The following is a 17,392-nucleotide window of genomic DNA, read 5'->3' as shown; positions in this document are numbered from 1 at the left end:
TATGCAAGTCAAAATGAGGGGAATGAGACTGTCTTTTTTCATTACACACACACTTGTTTCCCAATACAATCATTCAAGACCATTACATTACTTCAACTTAACACATATATAGTATACCTATCTTTATTTATTTATTTATTTATTTATTTCATTTCTATACCGCCCAATAGCCGAAGCTCTCTGGGTGGTTCACAAAATTAAATTAAATTACCTTGCCAGAACCTATTCCAATAATTGATGAAATGGTATCCAACTCTTTTGGAAAGTCTGGATGGAGTTCATTCTTCCCTCCCATAGCAACTCATAACTTGTTATTTTAATTCATCATCATGGCAGTCCAAATCTTTTTTTTTATTATTATACCAGAGATGGTATGCATTTTGAACACCAAGCTTTTGCTAAGGGAATCTGTGCAGCCATTACCATATAACTCACCATTATAACTGAGGCTGTCTTAACAGTGGAGGATCCATACAAGAGATCATTGAAACAAGCTAGCTGCTTTCTGTGCTAGAAAGGATTTTCAAGTGTGCTTCAAATATATAATTAGATTGGACTGAATGTATACAAGCCACTGATGAAGACCGATGGACAAAACACTGCAGCAGATTTTGGGACTGATCTTGTGATTTGATAATGTTATAATAGCAGGTTTAAGAAGATGTGTGTGCATGTGTGTTTTAATAACTGGCATGTTGCAGTTTTAATTGTTTCTACAGAATATGCGTGAGTTTCTATATATGTGTGTTATATAGATATAAAACATGTTTATGCTTCTATATGTAACAAGCACTGCAGCATAGTCTATTGCTGATCGCATTTCTGAGGGTCTGGACACATACATTGCAAGTTAAAATAATGTCTTTTGTTGGTTAGCAGTCATATAAGTCTTTTGATTGTAGAAAAAGTTCAGTTTAAATTTCAAGCAGACATGGAGTGGCCCATGTCACCTCTTGCACTCGGAGTACTGAGCCTGATGAACAGTTAAGTGGAATTCAATATTTCACAACATCTTTACAAATCCATTCACTATTAGATATCTTACCACTTCTATGTTTCACAAGTGAACACTCAGAGGGCACTACAACTTCAGGTATGAATTACATAACATATTTATTCATTTAGCAGGAAGTACTGCTAGTGGCTAATTCCAATACATAATGAATTAGTAGTAGAAATTTGTGAAATAAAATGTTTACATGGAACAACTGGTGTCATACTCATGTAACAGTATTACGTATGCACAGATACAGTGTTGTTCATCCCTAACCCATTCCCAGGCAGGGTGACACCTCCGGTTTGAGAATCACCAATTTAAAGTCAGAGATTGCAGAAGCATTTCTCTTCCAACAAGACTCCTGCCTCTGTCAAGAAACATATGAGATGCAGATAGTGTGCATCTCCTCTAAACTGTCTATACATAACTAGAACTAGGGTTAAAGTCTAAAGGCACATGGCACAGCAACTTTGCTGAAGTTAAGCAGAGGTCTGGGTCTTTTCAGTGCCTGAATGGGAGACCATTCTTGAAAACAGTTCCCTCCACTGAGCTAAATTCTCTTCTTTGATACAATAGCTCTTTATTGGGACCATCTATGCTTTCTCCTTTGCCAGTCTCCATGAATCTAATCCTGAGGTATTTCCATCTTACTCCATCCTACACAGCTCAACTATTTGCCCAACACATATTTCCACTGTCCTAAAGGGAAATTCCTGCCTCTCAACATCATTAACTTCCTTTTCATTATGAATTTGTACCTCTGAACCATAACTAAATGACAAGCAAATGTCCATGCTTTTAGGGGCCCCATTTCAGCAGTTATCAGTATGGAATCACAGGCAGGAATGGGTGGTGACCAAAATGAAAGCCCAGTCTTTTCAAGCTTCTGACTTCTCCATTCCTAGATATCTGCTTTTTCTACCCTTCCTGCCTATCTTACTTTTCTCTAAGACAAAGATGGTGAACTGTTCTTCTGTTGAGGCCCATTTTCTCTCAGGGGTAATCTGTCGAGGGTCAGATGGGGTCAGAGCTAAAAGTGGGCAGGTCCACCCCTTCTCTCTCTCTCTCTCTCTGCCACCACCTTTCCTCTCTTTCTGCCACCCCTTTCTTCTCTCTCTCTCTCTCTCTCTTCCCTGCTCTTCCTTCCCACCAATGGGTTGCCAGGGAAGGCACAGGTCACTCTTGCCAGAAGTCTGAACTGATTGCTTCCAGAGGGATGTTGAAATTAGACTGAGGCCTGCATGAAATTAGGCTGAAGGCCACATGTGGCCCTAGGGCTGCAGGTTACCCATCCCTAGGATCACAGCAGATTACCCTAACGAAGCCAGAGAGCCTTCTAACTGCCTTGTCCCCTGCCCCATTACATTAAGGTAGTTCAGCCAACCATTTCCAGAGACTTCATCAAGACACCATTACCAGGCAACACAAAAAATCTCCTAGGGCGTTATAGATAAGGATGCTTAGGCTTCATCCACTGATAGAGATATCTACATGGTTCTACAACAGTTAGAAACATGAAATGTGACACATGTGTAGTCCAAGGCTCCATAGTAGAAATATCAGAGTACTGGACATTTTTATGCTTCTCACCCAAAAGTCATGATGCCAACTCTATCTCAGAAGCAAGCACTCCAACAGACAGCAAACCAAGCTGATAAAACACAAGGGTCTGGGCAAACTTTGACCAGTTTTGGAATGAAGGAGGTAGATTTCCAAGGGGAGCCAGGAATGTATCTACACTTGCAGAAAGAAATATGTATTCTCTGGTACTAAGGTAAGCTTATAATTCAACTGAGATGAATTCCATCTAACCTTACTGGATCGTTACACATTTTCCTGCTGTCATTGGGTTGCTGCATATTCCCAGATGTACTTGTCAGCAAGTTTTATTCTTATCCATATCAGAATATATTTTCTAGCTCACCAAAAAAAAAAAAAAAAAATTATCACAAACTTGCATTGGTCATGACTTCAGAACATTAAGGGAAATGGATTTGAGCAAAACAAAACAACTCCCGCGCCCCCAATGGTATAGAAGCATAAAAAAAGCTGACTACCCATTGTAAGTTGTCTTGATTTATTTGTGCTTTAAACATACCTATACTTAAAAACATGAACCAAGTTAAAGTCACAAAAAGAAATATACAAAATAATAACTAAACCAAAATCACACAGCCACACCTCTTTGCACCAACTCTTTGGAAAAATCAGTGGAATTTCTGCTTATTAATACTCATTTTCTGGGATTCTTCAATATATTCTCTTTCTAGGTTTCACTGATGAAGTTAAACCAGGGAGACCCAGATGTAAATCCCCTCTCAGCTGCAACCCTCATTGGGTGAACAGCTAGTATTGCTCAGCCTAACATCACAGGATTGTTCTAAGACTAAAGGGAAAGACTATGTATCCTGAGCTCTTTGGAGGAAGGGTGGAATTAAAAACACACACATAAATGTTTAGCCCATGTTAGTAAATCCTCTCATTCTCTAGTATTCCCAATGTTTCTGGAAATTTTAAGATCTTCCTGTGTATCTATTTATGTGGACCCTTCATCTCCTGGTCTCCTTTTCTGTATCTTCTCCATTCAATTCCTTATTCCTTTTCCTTATCTTGAAAACCACTGAAATTTAAATCAGAAGATGAACTTCAAGAGCTTATTAGTTCTCTTGGCTTGATGTACATTTCTATGACAGATATTTATTATGGCTGTATGCTGGGATCAATTGTGGGGCGCCATCTTTTATCCCCTCTGTCTTCTTCCTCTCTGATTCAGTGTTCTTGGTAAGTCTATTTTTGATTAATGTTTCTAAGATATAACAGTTGCTGAAGCAAGATTTGCTTTTGTTTTCCACTCTCAAAAAGGCAATAAATACGTCAGTTGAATAAAGCCAACTCCTGAAATATCTTTCTCAGCAATCAAGAATATAAATCTTCATACTCCACATGAAAATAGTGTTCAACTTTTAGAAAACAACAACAAAGAGCCTTGCAGTACCTTAATGACTAGCAAATTAATTATGGCATAACCCAGCCCCCCAGATATGTTGGACTGAAATGTCATAATTCCCACACTGGCTATACTACATGTGGATGATAGGAATTGTAGTCCTACACATCTGGAGGATACTGCACTGGGGAACGCTGTCATAAGGTTTCGTGAACTCAAGACTCTAGTCCATGAAAGGTTATGCCATAACATTTTTTTAGACTTTAAAAAGTCATGCACACACACAAGAAGAGAGGCTTCAGTCTCATGCCTTTAATTCACTATCAACAGGTTCATTACAGATGCAAATCCTCGGAGACTCTCAGGCTACAAAGGAATGACAACAGGGGATCCAAATGGGAGCTACGATGTTGACAGCAGTTTGAAAAATGAACTTGCTGGCTAGAATAACTTCGGGAGGGATGCCCCTCCCTTCCAGTGATGCTCCCCTACGTCGACCCTCACGCATCGCCAGCTGGGTCAACCGTCTGAGCTCCGCCTCTAACTTTTCCCTCTTAGCTCTGCACCGCAGTCTAGCATCCCTCAGGTCACACACCGCACTCCCCTCCTCCCCCTGGGTTCTCAAGGAGTAGGGGGGGGGGCTTCAGGCCCAGCCATCTGGGTGCTAGCATCGTGAGAAGCACACCTATCCACATCTGAAGTCGCTCGGGAAGATGCCTCCCCCTGGTTCTGGCTGTTCCCCTTGTGAATCTGAACTGTTAACTATCTCCATATGCTCAGAATCAATCCTGACATCAGGTGCCATAAGACACTTAGTTGTTTTGGCTGCAGTAGACTAACATGGTTACCCTCTAGAAATGGTTACAACTCTAAGGGTACAATCCTATGGAGATAGTGGCCAGCCTCCGAACTTGGAGGGTGACGACTATCCAATGCAGGGTGGCCGGAACACAGAGCCGATCCTCGCCTCCATACTCCGGCTGCCCTGCATTTCTGGCTAGACAGGCAATTTCACCTGTCTGGCTGGGAAGCTTCAGAGCAGGAGCGGGGGGGAGGGTAAGCTGCACAGCACAATGCAGCTTGCATGATCTCCTCCCCACCCCCCCACGACTGCTCCCTTTTCCCCATCTCCATGTTCCATTTCCGAGCACGGAGACATGCCGGCGTGGAGAGAACCGTGGTGGCTATGAGGGGGCAGTGGGCGCGATTTCTAAGAGCCATGGTCACAGCCCTGCCTCCGACCTCAGTTCTCAGGAACCAAAAAATCCTATGGCCCCCCAGACAGTGTCTAGTGGCCATAGCATTGCTCCCTCTGAGACAGTAAAAACTGAATAAATGACAACTCTATGTGTTTTCTGAGATTTGGTTCCTACTTCTGGGGCAAATATTTTTATACTTGTATTTTAAAATTCTTGTATACTTTATTTTAAAACTTATATTTTGTTTGCTGCCTGGGATGGACCTGGTCCAGAAAGGTGGCTTACAAATAAATAAATAAAAATAGCCAGTGGCTGAATTCTAGAGGGCATCGTAACAGTAAAAAGAAAAAAGCACCCCCTAGCTTCCCCTACTTTTTTCTTTTTAAAGTCACAATGCCCTCTAGAATTCAGCCACTGGCTGTTTGTTTCAGAAGTAGGAATCAAATCTCACCATAGCACTTTCAGGCATCATTAATACAGATGTCACTGGTCACTCTGCCAAACAAATCAGTTAACTCAGTTGGACATGGGTGTGTATTTTTTTGTCAGTGTGGCCCTCTTTCAGAATGAGTCTTTAGAATGATTATTAACATCTGATTGATGAAGGAAAAAATCCTATTCTAGCCGATGCTATAACATGTAAGCTGCTTCCTCCAAAACCCAGTGCTCTGTCCAGCGCTTAAAGTTATGTTTTCATCTGGTTATCTTTCAAGGCAACCTGGGTGGTCACAAAAAGCACTTGACATCTTGATGCACTTCAGCAGTTTTACATATACACAAACTCTGTAGGAAAATAAATTTGTCATTCGTCACCACATATGTTGATCTGGGGAGTGAGGCTCTTTCGACTCCAGCTCCTGTGCAGCTCAGATCTCTCTCTCCCTGCTTCCTTTAGCATCTTATCCTTTTCACAGCATGAAAGAACATTTTCCTCAAGAACAACAACAACAAAGATAGCATTAAAGTTTAGTGGAATATGCTTCGTGCATGTGCTAATTAAATTTTTTTATTTATATAGATTTTTTAAAAATTATAAATAACCCTTCCTGGCGGCCTCCAGCATGAGTCAAACATTTAATCTAATCTGTTATCGCTGCTCAACAGGCAGTCTTGGCAACTGTGATCTATTCTGCTTTGCTTTGGGGAATGCAATAAAGAGCAACGAACAGCTGGTTTAAGAAAGCCTTAGAAACGTCTCTGTAGTTTACAAAGACAATAATAATATTTTCATATTTGAATGAGTTTAGATACATGTTAAACCACACCAAAGGGAAAAAGCAACTCTTTCCAAAATGTTTTCTCAAGTCAATCAGAGAACACTGCAAAAATGTTCTGCATCCTGGGAGTTCAAAGAAATCAAGAGCACACTGTACATAAGCATTCCCCTCTGCCCAAAAAAAGTTCTTCCAAATTTATTTCACATTAATCTACTCCTTGTTTTGCAGCTCTGATTATTTATACAGCTTTTTAAGAAGCTGCACACATTTCATAAATGATTCTTATGCAACTTAACGTGTGATAGTAGTTATACATACTCATCTCAGATCAACAAAGTAGTTAGTCTTCACATTATATTTACTGCATTCAGATGTAACACCAAACCATGGTTTTGGATTGGGTGCATGGGCAGAGCTGAGGAGAGCCAGGCCTCAAGCTCACACTCTCTCTTCGCCCTCATGTGCTGGAGATTTCTAAGCTGACTTCCTGTTGGTTGGCAAACCATAGTTTTCCATTGCATCCAGGTACAGCGAACTTTGGTTTTATCCTGGTTTGGAATCCTGGTTTAAGAGCAAACTATAGTTTGAGCAAACCATATGTGCCGCATTTGGATGCAACAGCAAGCTTTGGTTTGCAGACAAATAGGAAGTCAATTTCAACATCCACAGCAAGTGAGCGAACAGTGAACTCATGATTCTTCACTCATGGTAGTTTGTGGGTGTGTTACATGACATCCTCCTCCTCCAATGCCGCTCCTTTACAACCATTTTCGTATTTAAAAACAAATGGAGAAAATTTGGTATATCCAGCAAAGGCAGCATGAAACCCTTCTGCTATATCACAGCACCACCTAGAGGTTATGTAATGGAGCACATAGAAAGGCAGAAAAGGAAAACCTCCAGGAAAAAAAACATCTGTAGAGGATCGAATCTTCATCCCACAAAGAATCCAAAAGCAGGAACTTCAGTAAAGTGGGAGGTTAAAAGCTTCATGGAGAAAAGGGCTAAGCCTGAGGATCAGCTCTTCTCAGCTTTGCTAATGCACATAATTCCAAATCATTTGGGTGTAGAATCTGAAGGTGGCCTTTATTTCAAAGGTCTTATCTGCTCAGCATTCTTCTGCATCAAGACTATTTGAAATTATAATGTAAGGATGGAAAGAGGAAAGGTAAAAGAAAATATATTTCAAAAGGAGGTTTGATATCAGAAAGCTGAACATTTTGTGGACAGATAAAGATAAGATAGATAATTTCAAGAAGAACAAGTGGCCATGGTCAGGCCAAAGTTTAGCACTTTTAAATCCCATTAATTTAAATGTAAGAGAGTTAAGCATTCCTGAGCTATCACACTGATATCCATTGTTAAGGGGTAGCAGCATATAAGCAAAGTCAAAAATAATAATAGAATAATTGATAAAAATCAGCCTAAAGTCAAAGCAGTTGGAAGATAAAATATCCCCTGCAAAGCAATTTGATGGGAAAGGTGATAAGATTATAGACACAATCCAGAAAAAGCTGGGTGTTCCTTAATCACACATGCCTGGTTTGCATGACACAACAACTCATGCTGGGTTGTCAAGACATCTGAATCTGTTGCGATTTCTGCAGGGTGACTTATTTTTCACGAACAAGCCACCCTGAGAACCCATGGCAGGGAGACTTCATCATGGATTATCGGGAATGGCTAGACAGCCACCTGGCAAGAGCAGTAAAACCACCCACTGCTCCTCGAGATCTTGCAAGTGCCGCTGCCATGCTCCCTCGTCTCTTCTCAGTGCCTTCTGCCCCGTGCTCCTAAAAACTGAGAAGAAAGGGCACAGGAGAGTGTCCTGAATGCGTTTGCATTTTATTTTTTTCAGTCTTGCACAAGTGTGCACATTTGAAAGTCTGCAGCTATGAAATTTATGTAATTTCCCCCACCACCTCACTGCTTTGCCTTGAAATTTGCATATTTTTACCTATCTTACTGCTCTGCCTTGAAATGTGCATATCTGTACCAATCCCCACCACTGTTCTGTAACCCATATGCATATCTGACAGCTAACAAATGGAGACCAGTGGAGAGAAGCAACAAGCACAAAGGAGGGGGGAGCCAAAAGCAGCTGGCAGCTGCAGGAGAAGGAGCTTTTGGGGCGGATGTAATTATTTTGGTAGTATGTGAAGCAGCCTTTAAAAAAAAGGGTGTTTGCTAGCAAGGGGAATTGGAGAATGAAATTGACCAGGACATTGACAAAAGGGGGATATCGGTATGTTGGGTTAAATAGTGGATGTGCACTCTTGCGCTCTTGTACACTTATGGAATACTGCGGAATTTTTTTTTAAGTTTGTGAATGTGTATCCATGTTCATAAGGGAAATCTATTCCGTTTGGAGATCTGATGTGTGTGTGTGGAGTTTCCCTGGGTAGCCACCAATCCTAGCAGGTTAAATGCAGAAAAGGCAATGTTGTAGGAAAGGAGTTCTGAGGAAAGGAGGAGTTCTACTGCAAAGGTGCCTGGGATACATGTCAGAAGCCAGCAGGAGGACAGGGGGAAAACAAGCCATGGGAAGTCGCAGAGCGCCTAATTGTCTGTCGGGCTAGTGAGCGAACAACCAAGCCATGGTGGCTTATTCTCAGCGTGGCTTAGCATGATGTGCAAACTCACCTAATGATGTCAAAGGCTGTAAACACAATCCAAGTTTGCTGGATTGTACCCTATGTATGGTCAATACAGATCTCATTGTATAAATTATCTTGTCACCTAATGCACTAACACGGCAATTCTATACATATCTACTCAAAAGTAAGTCTCACTGAATTCAGTGAAGCTTACTTCCAGATAAATGGATGCAGGATTGCACTATAAGAATCCTCTTTATTATGTTGTGGTCTCTTGTCTTTATTAAAAGCCACTATATTTTTCCCAGTGTATTCTACAGCACCATAGAACTGGTTCCAGAGCCTAGAATTCAGCTGAAAATTTGCTTTAGTCCTCTGGATACGTTTAACTTACATTACTACAAAATCAGTTCTTAAAAAGACAAACATTTTGGAAATGTTCTTTATTTGGGGTGTTCCCCAAACAACAGTTTTATGTTCCTAGGCTTTTTGAGAAGGGAGGGGGTGGAGCTCCTCCTTGATTTTGTTCACCATTCCACCTTGGGCCGCCTATATTGCCTTTTAGCACAGCACTTCAAAGGGGCCAGGACATCACCTTCCATTATTGCTACCTGGTGCTCTTCTGTTTTCTTTGCTTGCCTTTCCTTTGATCATCTGTTTGGATTTAGGGTTTCCCTCACTCCTCTCCCCTCTTTTACTTTTCCCTGTGACTAGTGTTCTTTTTCCTGTGCTATTTCAGTTCTTAACTTTCTTCTTTTAAAGCATACCTTAAGATCTAACCTTTTCTCTTGTTTTTCTTTCTTCACATTTTTCTGTTTCATTTTATACATTAAAAAGGGTGATAATAGAAAACTTCCATCAATTTGCTGTGCTTTATAAATGGCATATTTTGCGGTTCTTATCTCCCTTTCTATCCTCCATCTCCCCCTCCCGCATGTCTTGTCAAGACTGTATGGGTGGCTTCCAACTAGTGTCCGTCCACCAATGGAAGGCATCTCTCAGTGGAACAAGGAGGAGAATTTTTTTTTGGAAATTCCCCTCCCGTGTAGCCTCCATACCCTCCCAAAATCAGCTCTAGTTCCCCAACCCCAATCACCAAAAATTGCCCCCTTCCTGTTCCATTGACAGATGCTTTCCACCTTCCATCAGTGGTGGGACACTAGTTGGATACCATCCCAAGTCTTTGGGCAGATATGTGTATTTTTCGATTGAAACAAAGTAGTTATACAAAATTAGAAATAATGTTTAAAGCCTACTTTGGATCCAAACTGTAGATCTGGATCCAAAGAATCATGAGAAGAAGGAAAATAGCCACTATAATAGGTAGATTCTATGGAAGTTCCTCTCATTTATCTATGCAAGAGGCTGCACAAGCAGAACATCATGTTCAGATTTAGTTTCATTTTGCTCACACATGACTGTACAGTACAAGGTGTAAAACTGCCCTTCTATGAGCAGAGGACTCCTTCCATGAATGAAAGAGCACCTTTGGATCCAATCCATTAATGACAGCAATAAATAGTAGAAATGTGATGAAGTAGCACCCTCAAAAATGTCTCTGAAGAAGAGGTTGAAGAAGTTCCAAATTCAGGAAGTGCACTCCAGATCTGTCAGTGCCTGAATTTGTCCACACACCACCCAAGGCCATTAGCTCTCTGAGGGGTCCCTAGCAGAGATGTCAGGTGGGCACATTCTGAGGCCATTCATTTGCAGCCCAGTGTGAAGCTTCAAGCCAGAGTGCCATCCCTTCAAATTCCCTTTAACTTTGCATGATGAGCAAACAGTCAGTTTTCAGAGCCTGTATGGGAATCATATGCTCTTGACTTTGCGTTCCCTGGGAACACCCACTGGGAACTCTACCAGGTCCAGTAGAGCCCATGCTCAACTCTGCTTCTCCAGAGTTTGTACTCCAGACCTATTACCTAGAACCTATCACCTGAGACTAATCAGCTCCAGCTGAAGGACAGTTTGCACCAATTCTGGCTTAATGCCCAAAGGTAGCACAGCCTGGCCAGAGCTGTATACTAAGCCAGGTTAACAGAATTAATTTTATAAAAAAAACACTTACCTATAATGATTCCAATTATCTAGATTTCATCTTAAAACCCATGGGTAGTTTTTTCCCCCTTCTAGGATAGACATGTGTTGTTTTCCACAATGCGTAAACAATTAATGGTACACATCATTTCAATTTATTACTATTTTGTAATATTTTACCTGGTATGTGACCTCTGCAAGTGTAATAGAATTCTTTACAATAATCCTTGCACAAGAAAGGAAGGACTAGTTCTCTTTGGAATGCTTCTTTCTCAGTTGAGTGGAACAGATTCTGAGCATTCGGCGAACAATGTGCACATTTGATTTCCTGCAGCAGCTTCGTACATTCTGTGTTGTTGGTAACAGAAAAGATCTGCAAGCCACAAAGCAGAGACATATAAGCTTTCCTGCCTTCTGCAAAATGTTCTGTAAACTTATGCAAAGATTTATGACAATTTAACCAGAACAGTTAAATATAAATATATGTAAAAGCAACAACGTCACAGTTCTGGTAATAATATGACAACAATCAATCACAGTTTAATACAAGGAATCACATATGCAATGACTACCCAGATCTAGCTTGATTAAATTTTCCTATGAAAATTAAAACATATTCTGTCCAAATGACTCCTCTTTCTTATTTGTTGTTCAGCCTTTTAAAATCTGATCCAAAGGTGTTGCAACTTGTGCATGGTTTCAAAAATGGTCTAGCCATTCTAACATTACCCTTCTCTAGCAAGACCCTCCATTGCACAAGGTGTGCAGATCAGGGTTCCCCCCACCCCCCATGAGATAGTGAAACGTTTACATAATTACCAGACAGCTAAGGTATGTGAAGACCAAGCTGTGGAAGGCAGCTAATGACATGATTCATACATAATGCGTTCACATATGTAAATAAACACATAATGGTTTATTTACCCATGGTTAACCCATGGTTTGTTACCCTACTCAGGGTTTGTCTGGCGGATGATTGAACAAACTGGTTTGCTCTCTCAGTACCTGGGTAGTTTGTTCCCCTACTTTTTCACCTGCTCCCTCCCTGTATCCCAAATGCCTTTGTGGTGCTGTAGGACTGGCATGTAGAATGGTTGATTTTTTTTTACTACTCTTGCCCACTGCCTCTGTAGCCTGGCAAAACAACCCGTGGTTCTGGGTTCACACATAATGACAATCCATGGTTCACATGTAATGACAACCCAAGATCTCTAACAGCACCCAACAAGACCCCCTTGCACCTCTCCCCTCATGTGCCTTCCTCAGCCCCTAACCGTGATTACCCCTCACTGCCTACCTCATCTCTGCATCACTGAAGCCCCAAGGAGGAAGCAGGAAGTCAGCAGATTGGATTTCTTCCAATCTGCTGACTCCCTGCTTCATCCTTAGGACTTCAGCAGTGTAGAGGTGAGGTAGGCAATGAGGGGAATTGTGGTTAAGGGCTGGGGAAGATGAAGGGGGAAGGGGAGATAGAGAGATTCCAGGTGGGGGAGGGATGAAAATGGAGAGATTCTAGGGAGGGGAGAAGAGAGATAATCCAGGCAAGGGTGGGAAGGAGAGAATCCCCTTCAAATTACAAATGTGCCCATGGGACCGGAAAAAAATTACAAACGTGCTTGCAGGACCGAAAAGGTTGCCTATCCCTGGTTTAAACAATTCAGAGTTCACAACCCAACTGGGTTGTTCATGGTTAACGAATGAAGGTTTGTTAGCATGGTGGGGTTTACACATCACAACCACCTGGAGTTCAACAAACCTTGGGTTAAATAAACTATGGGTCAGTGTTATGTGCAAACCAGGTCATTATCTCTGTTTCATTTTAGCATCAGTATAAAGGGCTTGGTAGAACAGCAGAGAGGAGAGGCTGGGTTTACTAAAGTAATAGGTAGCAATAAGCCTCTGTCTCCTTTCTGCCAGTTCTTGCACTGTTCTTATAACACAAAATAGGCAGTGGATGTCTCATGTCCTACTGGCACTTCTGCACTCCCCGCCCCTGGGAATGCCCCCTTTTGCCCTGCTCCACGCTGCTCTTCCAAGCGCAGAGCCCAAGGACAATCCGTGCTGCGTATGAGGTGGCAGGGGAGGCGGTTTTACAGGAATTGACCTTGGAGCGTGGGCTCTGAGGTTGGCTCCTGGAAACCAAACAATCCTATGGCAGTCTAGCTGCTGTCTAGTGGCCATAGGATGGCACCCAAAGTTTGTATAAAGTTCACAGTGCTATATTAACACAATGGATAGAAAGAATCATAAAAACAGACAGTGAAATTTATGCTTATAGAAAACTTATTTTTATACATGTAAGACTAAATAGATGGTATTACTTGGTGTACATTCTGCTTGAGCACCACCTCACTTTTCTTCAGCACTGTGGGTTTTTCTGGATTTATAAGCTAGTGATTTAATTTTTCTAAAGTATTTATTAAAACATTGCCTTTGTGGTTCATTTCTTCAGTCAAGAAAATTCAAAAACCCTGTGCACAGTGCCAGTGCACAGTGAACTAGCCTTTGGTTGAACAGGATTCTTGCTTACTTTCCTTAGGCCTGGAAGAGGCGCAGGGCAGGGCTGGTTAGAGTACATACATGGCACGGCCTTATGTGGCCAGCGACCTGCCATAGTGTGTCACTGAAAAGGGGGTTGGATGCAGTCTCACACAGAATGCAATGTGTGAACACAAATGCACTTTGTTCACATGAACATGACTGCACATGACAAAATACACACATGCACACTGTTGACAGTGATGCACATAACTCAGTCTAAACAACTGTGCAGCCATCATTCACCAGCTTTTATAGCACTAGAATTGACAGCTGGCCCAGGCCACTGAAAATCAGTCAGATTAGTCAAAAACCAATACATTGGCAACTCAGGATGGTGGGTGCTTAATTACCACTGACTGCAAATAGTCTTACAAAGTCAGCCCTAAAGTACAATACAAACCACATTTATAAAACCACTTGAATATTTTTACTTTTAACATTTGGAATACAATCTGACTGAATGCTCAATGTATAACATTGTGAGCAATTATTAACACTTTTATGACTAAGCAGAAGTTGAACAGCAATAGGTAATCTCAGGCTTAATCATTAACCCTCCTCTTTTACCAGTTGCCCCCCACCAATGCACCCATAGTTCTGCATTAATTTGGCCACATCCTGCTTTTGTTTTGTTCCAACCCCATCAACATAGGGATGTTAAACAGAATTGAAATTTCCAAGCAAGACTCATGGATGGTGCTGGAGGTGGTTGCTGGCTACTACAACAGAGTTCTGGGCAGACACAGTAGCTGCTGGCTGAAGCTGCTTGGCTTAGTGATGTCACCGAAACTCATATTTCCTGTCTTGGAAATATGAAACTTGCAGGCTCATAATGCTCACCTTAGATACAGGACAAGTGTTATGACCCCATAGTTTTTCTCCAGCTTGAATTTTACTGAACTGGAACTGGTGAAGAACTTCACTGAACTGGTGAAGAATTCAACTCTTTCACTCCCCTATCTGCTCCACTCCCAACAGCTCTTCCACCCATGCATGATCCTCCATGTTATCTCCCCTCTTTCCTCCCTATCCCCAACTTATATGGCTCATAGTTCTGAGGGTACTGGGAGTTCTCCCCCTCTGCTGCAGCTCACCAAGCATAGCTCAACTTGGGAAATGTCATTTTTCCAGTGTCTAATGACATCCACAGCAACACTCCAGGCACTGAAGAGTGCACAGGGGAGACATCCCACTGCTGCTACCAGACCCAAGTCAGGTAAGCAGGTGAAAGGGAGGTTGAACAGGTGGCAGTTTGGAGGCTCGCAGGAAGGTGGGAGGGTGGACAGGAGGGGAAAAGGAGGCTTGTGGGAAAGGGGAGGGACTTGCAAGCTCAGCAGGAACCCACTGTTTTCACATCGTTAAAGGTGTGTGTATATATATGTGTGTGTGTGTGTGTGTATGTATGTATGTGTGTGTGTGTGTGTATATATGGAATATTTTGATTGCTGCTTGTTTACGTGTTTTAATGTTTTGATTTATGTTATAAAAAGAAAGAATGTTTTTAATTGTTAAATTATTGACCTCACTGTAAGCTGCCTTGGGATCCTTAGAGATAAGGCAGGGTGTAAATGTTTTAAAAATAAATAAATAAATAAATAAATAAGGATCATAATTTATGTCAGGATAAACTGAGCTATTTTCTGAGTTTGGGACAAAACTGGGTTTGGAAAACCGAACTGCAAGCTCAACCAGAGTGTGTGTGTGTGTGTGGTTAGATCTTGCTCCTTTCAGAAATTGGCAAGTGAATTCCTAATGAATTCTCACCTGCTCCCGCCTCCTTATTGTGTGAAAGGGTACATGTCTGAGTGAATGTGCCAGAGAGACAGAAAGCATCTATGTGCACATTTCTGATGTGCCTGCAAGGAAACTGAGAACTGGCAATGTGTTCCCAGAAAGCCTAACATCCCCACTTTGAGAGGGAACACATTCCGTTAAAGCAAGGCAGAATGTCTCCTGCAGTTTAAAGAATTACAGGGTGGAAGAATTACCCTTCGATAATGTAAGTAATCAAGTATGCATTCTCCAGGAGAAATTTCTCCTCCTGTACCACTGTAAATTTCTCTTTTAAATGTGAAATTAGGAAGTGGGGAAGAACTAACCTTGGGGGCATCTCTGAGGCCAATTCCCTCTCCAACTCCATCCAGCCTCTGTGATGGAAGACTGGGAGCAAGTTCCCCCTCCTTCCAGACCAATGCTATTGCAAACAACATCTTTGGGGCCAAAGGAGGGGAGTGAGAGCCAGCCTTATACAGCTCTCAGTTCTGCCTTGAAGGCTGCCACTGTAGAACTGGACAGCTGCTACAATGCTTCCTCTGTTGAAGATTTCTGGCTTGAGCAGAAGGGCAGCACCGATGGGCAGCTGTCCTTGGTGCCACTTCCATGAAGTGAAGACCGGGGAGACTGCTGGAGCCCCTCTGCTTGAGCTTCACACTTCCCAGCTGGAGTAGAGGAACGACACTGTTTGTCCATGAGCCAGTTCCATGAATCCAAACCTGGGGATATCCGTCGCATTCAAGTGCTTCCCTGATGAGCAAAGAGGCTGCAGCAGCTGTCCTGACAGCTGGGTCCATGCATGAGTGAAGTGCCCTGATTTAGCTAAGGAGAGCACGAGTAAGACCATCTGAATGAATGAAAATCTTTCAGTGGCTGCCCAAGCTTTCATAGTTTTCCTCTTTTTGTGAGTCAAGAACTTCATGGTTTTTGCTCTTTCAGATTTTCAAAGCTTAGTAGGTGGCTTCCTCAGATCTATATCAGAAGAATACTCTCCAAGTGTATCAAAATACCACTTCTCATTCACTGGGATTTTGCTCAGTGGATTCCTTATGCCTCAGAAACCCATTTACTATTTGTTATAATGTACCTACATGCATACAAGGGATGACCAATTGGAAGCCCATAATCTGGATTTGACATACAAATTTTAATCTAGCCCACAAGTATGATAAAATCAGCGCGATTTTAAAAATGCCAACAGTTGCACTTCTAATGATAGTTGTTATCAAAATTTAAGTGTGTGTGTGTGTGTGGGGGGCGCGCATGTGTGTATGAGAGAAAGAGAGATTCCTTGATAGGACCAGTGTCAATGGTAGGCATGACTGGGCACCTGCCAAGAGACCACACCCCAGCAGGGGCCTACTCTCAAGAGCCCCCTGGACTTGCTCCTCCTCCTCACCATTGCAACCTGCTTGTTCACCCTCCTCTTGCTCCGTTCTGGACAACAGTGGTGGTGAGAAGGGGAGCAGTAGATGCCCCTGCCTACTTGCTCACTGGCTCTCTTCCTGTCAAACAAGCAAGTGGTAGCAATGATGAGAAAGAGGCTGAGGAGCAAGAGCGGCTGGTGACCATGGTGGTGAGAAGGTGGACTGCTGACAGTGTCTTACCCAAGAACCCTAAAACACCTGGAGCTGGCACACTGACTTGAATGCTCCAACGCTCTTTGGATTTTGTGTGTGTTTCAGAACTGTGGAACCTACACTACTAGATAGGACCAACTTTACTAAAGAACCTGATCACTCATGGGAGACTTCCTGCCCTTCAGACCATTAACTGGAGAATATAGCTCCCCAATAATACAGAAGTTAGCAAGTAAAATATTTCATATTGAAACATCCTGCAGTGAACAAGCAATTGTATTTATAGAAAGATCATAAGACAATATTTCATTCCCTGCATGTTCTCATTATTTTTACTCATTACCTGAAAGTCAAATAAACTATACACAATTTAATATTTATTTTATTTACCACCTCCTCTCTAATATTATACTTATCTCCTGGTGTGGATACTATGTTTCCTAGAATAGGGGAAAACATCCACAGCTCATTTACATGTGTTAAGTCATTTAAAGGTATGCACAT

General features: G+C 42.0%; 1 protein-coding gene across 2 annotated transcripts in view; it reads right to left on the bottom strand.

The window, feature by feature from the left end:
• HHIP (hedgehog interacting protein) overlaps positions 1-17,392 on the bottom strand; it is a 110,686-nt gene that overhangs the window by 82,170 nt on the left and 11,124 nt on the right. For both annotated transcript variants that reach the window (XM_084856173.1, XM_084856172.1), the window contains exon 2: positions 11,175-11,367. In XM_084856173.1, coding sequence (XP_084712299.1) covers positions 11,175-11,367 — 193 coding nt within the window. The remainder of the gene's footprint in view (positions 1-11,174; positions 11,368-17,392) is intronic.

Source organism: Heloderma suspectum, chromosome 5 (assembly GCF_057233095.1).
Source record: "Heloderma suspectum isolate Gila_16-S chromosome 5, 16-S_ref, whole genome shotgun sequence".
Lineage (NCBI taxonomy): Eukaryota > Metazoa > Chordata > Lepidosauria > Squamata > Helodermatidae > Heloderma > Heloderma suspectum.
This window is presented reverse-complemented; position numbering and strand designations above follow the sequence as displayed.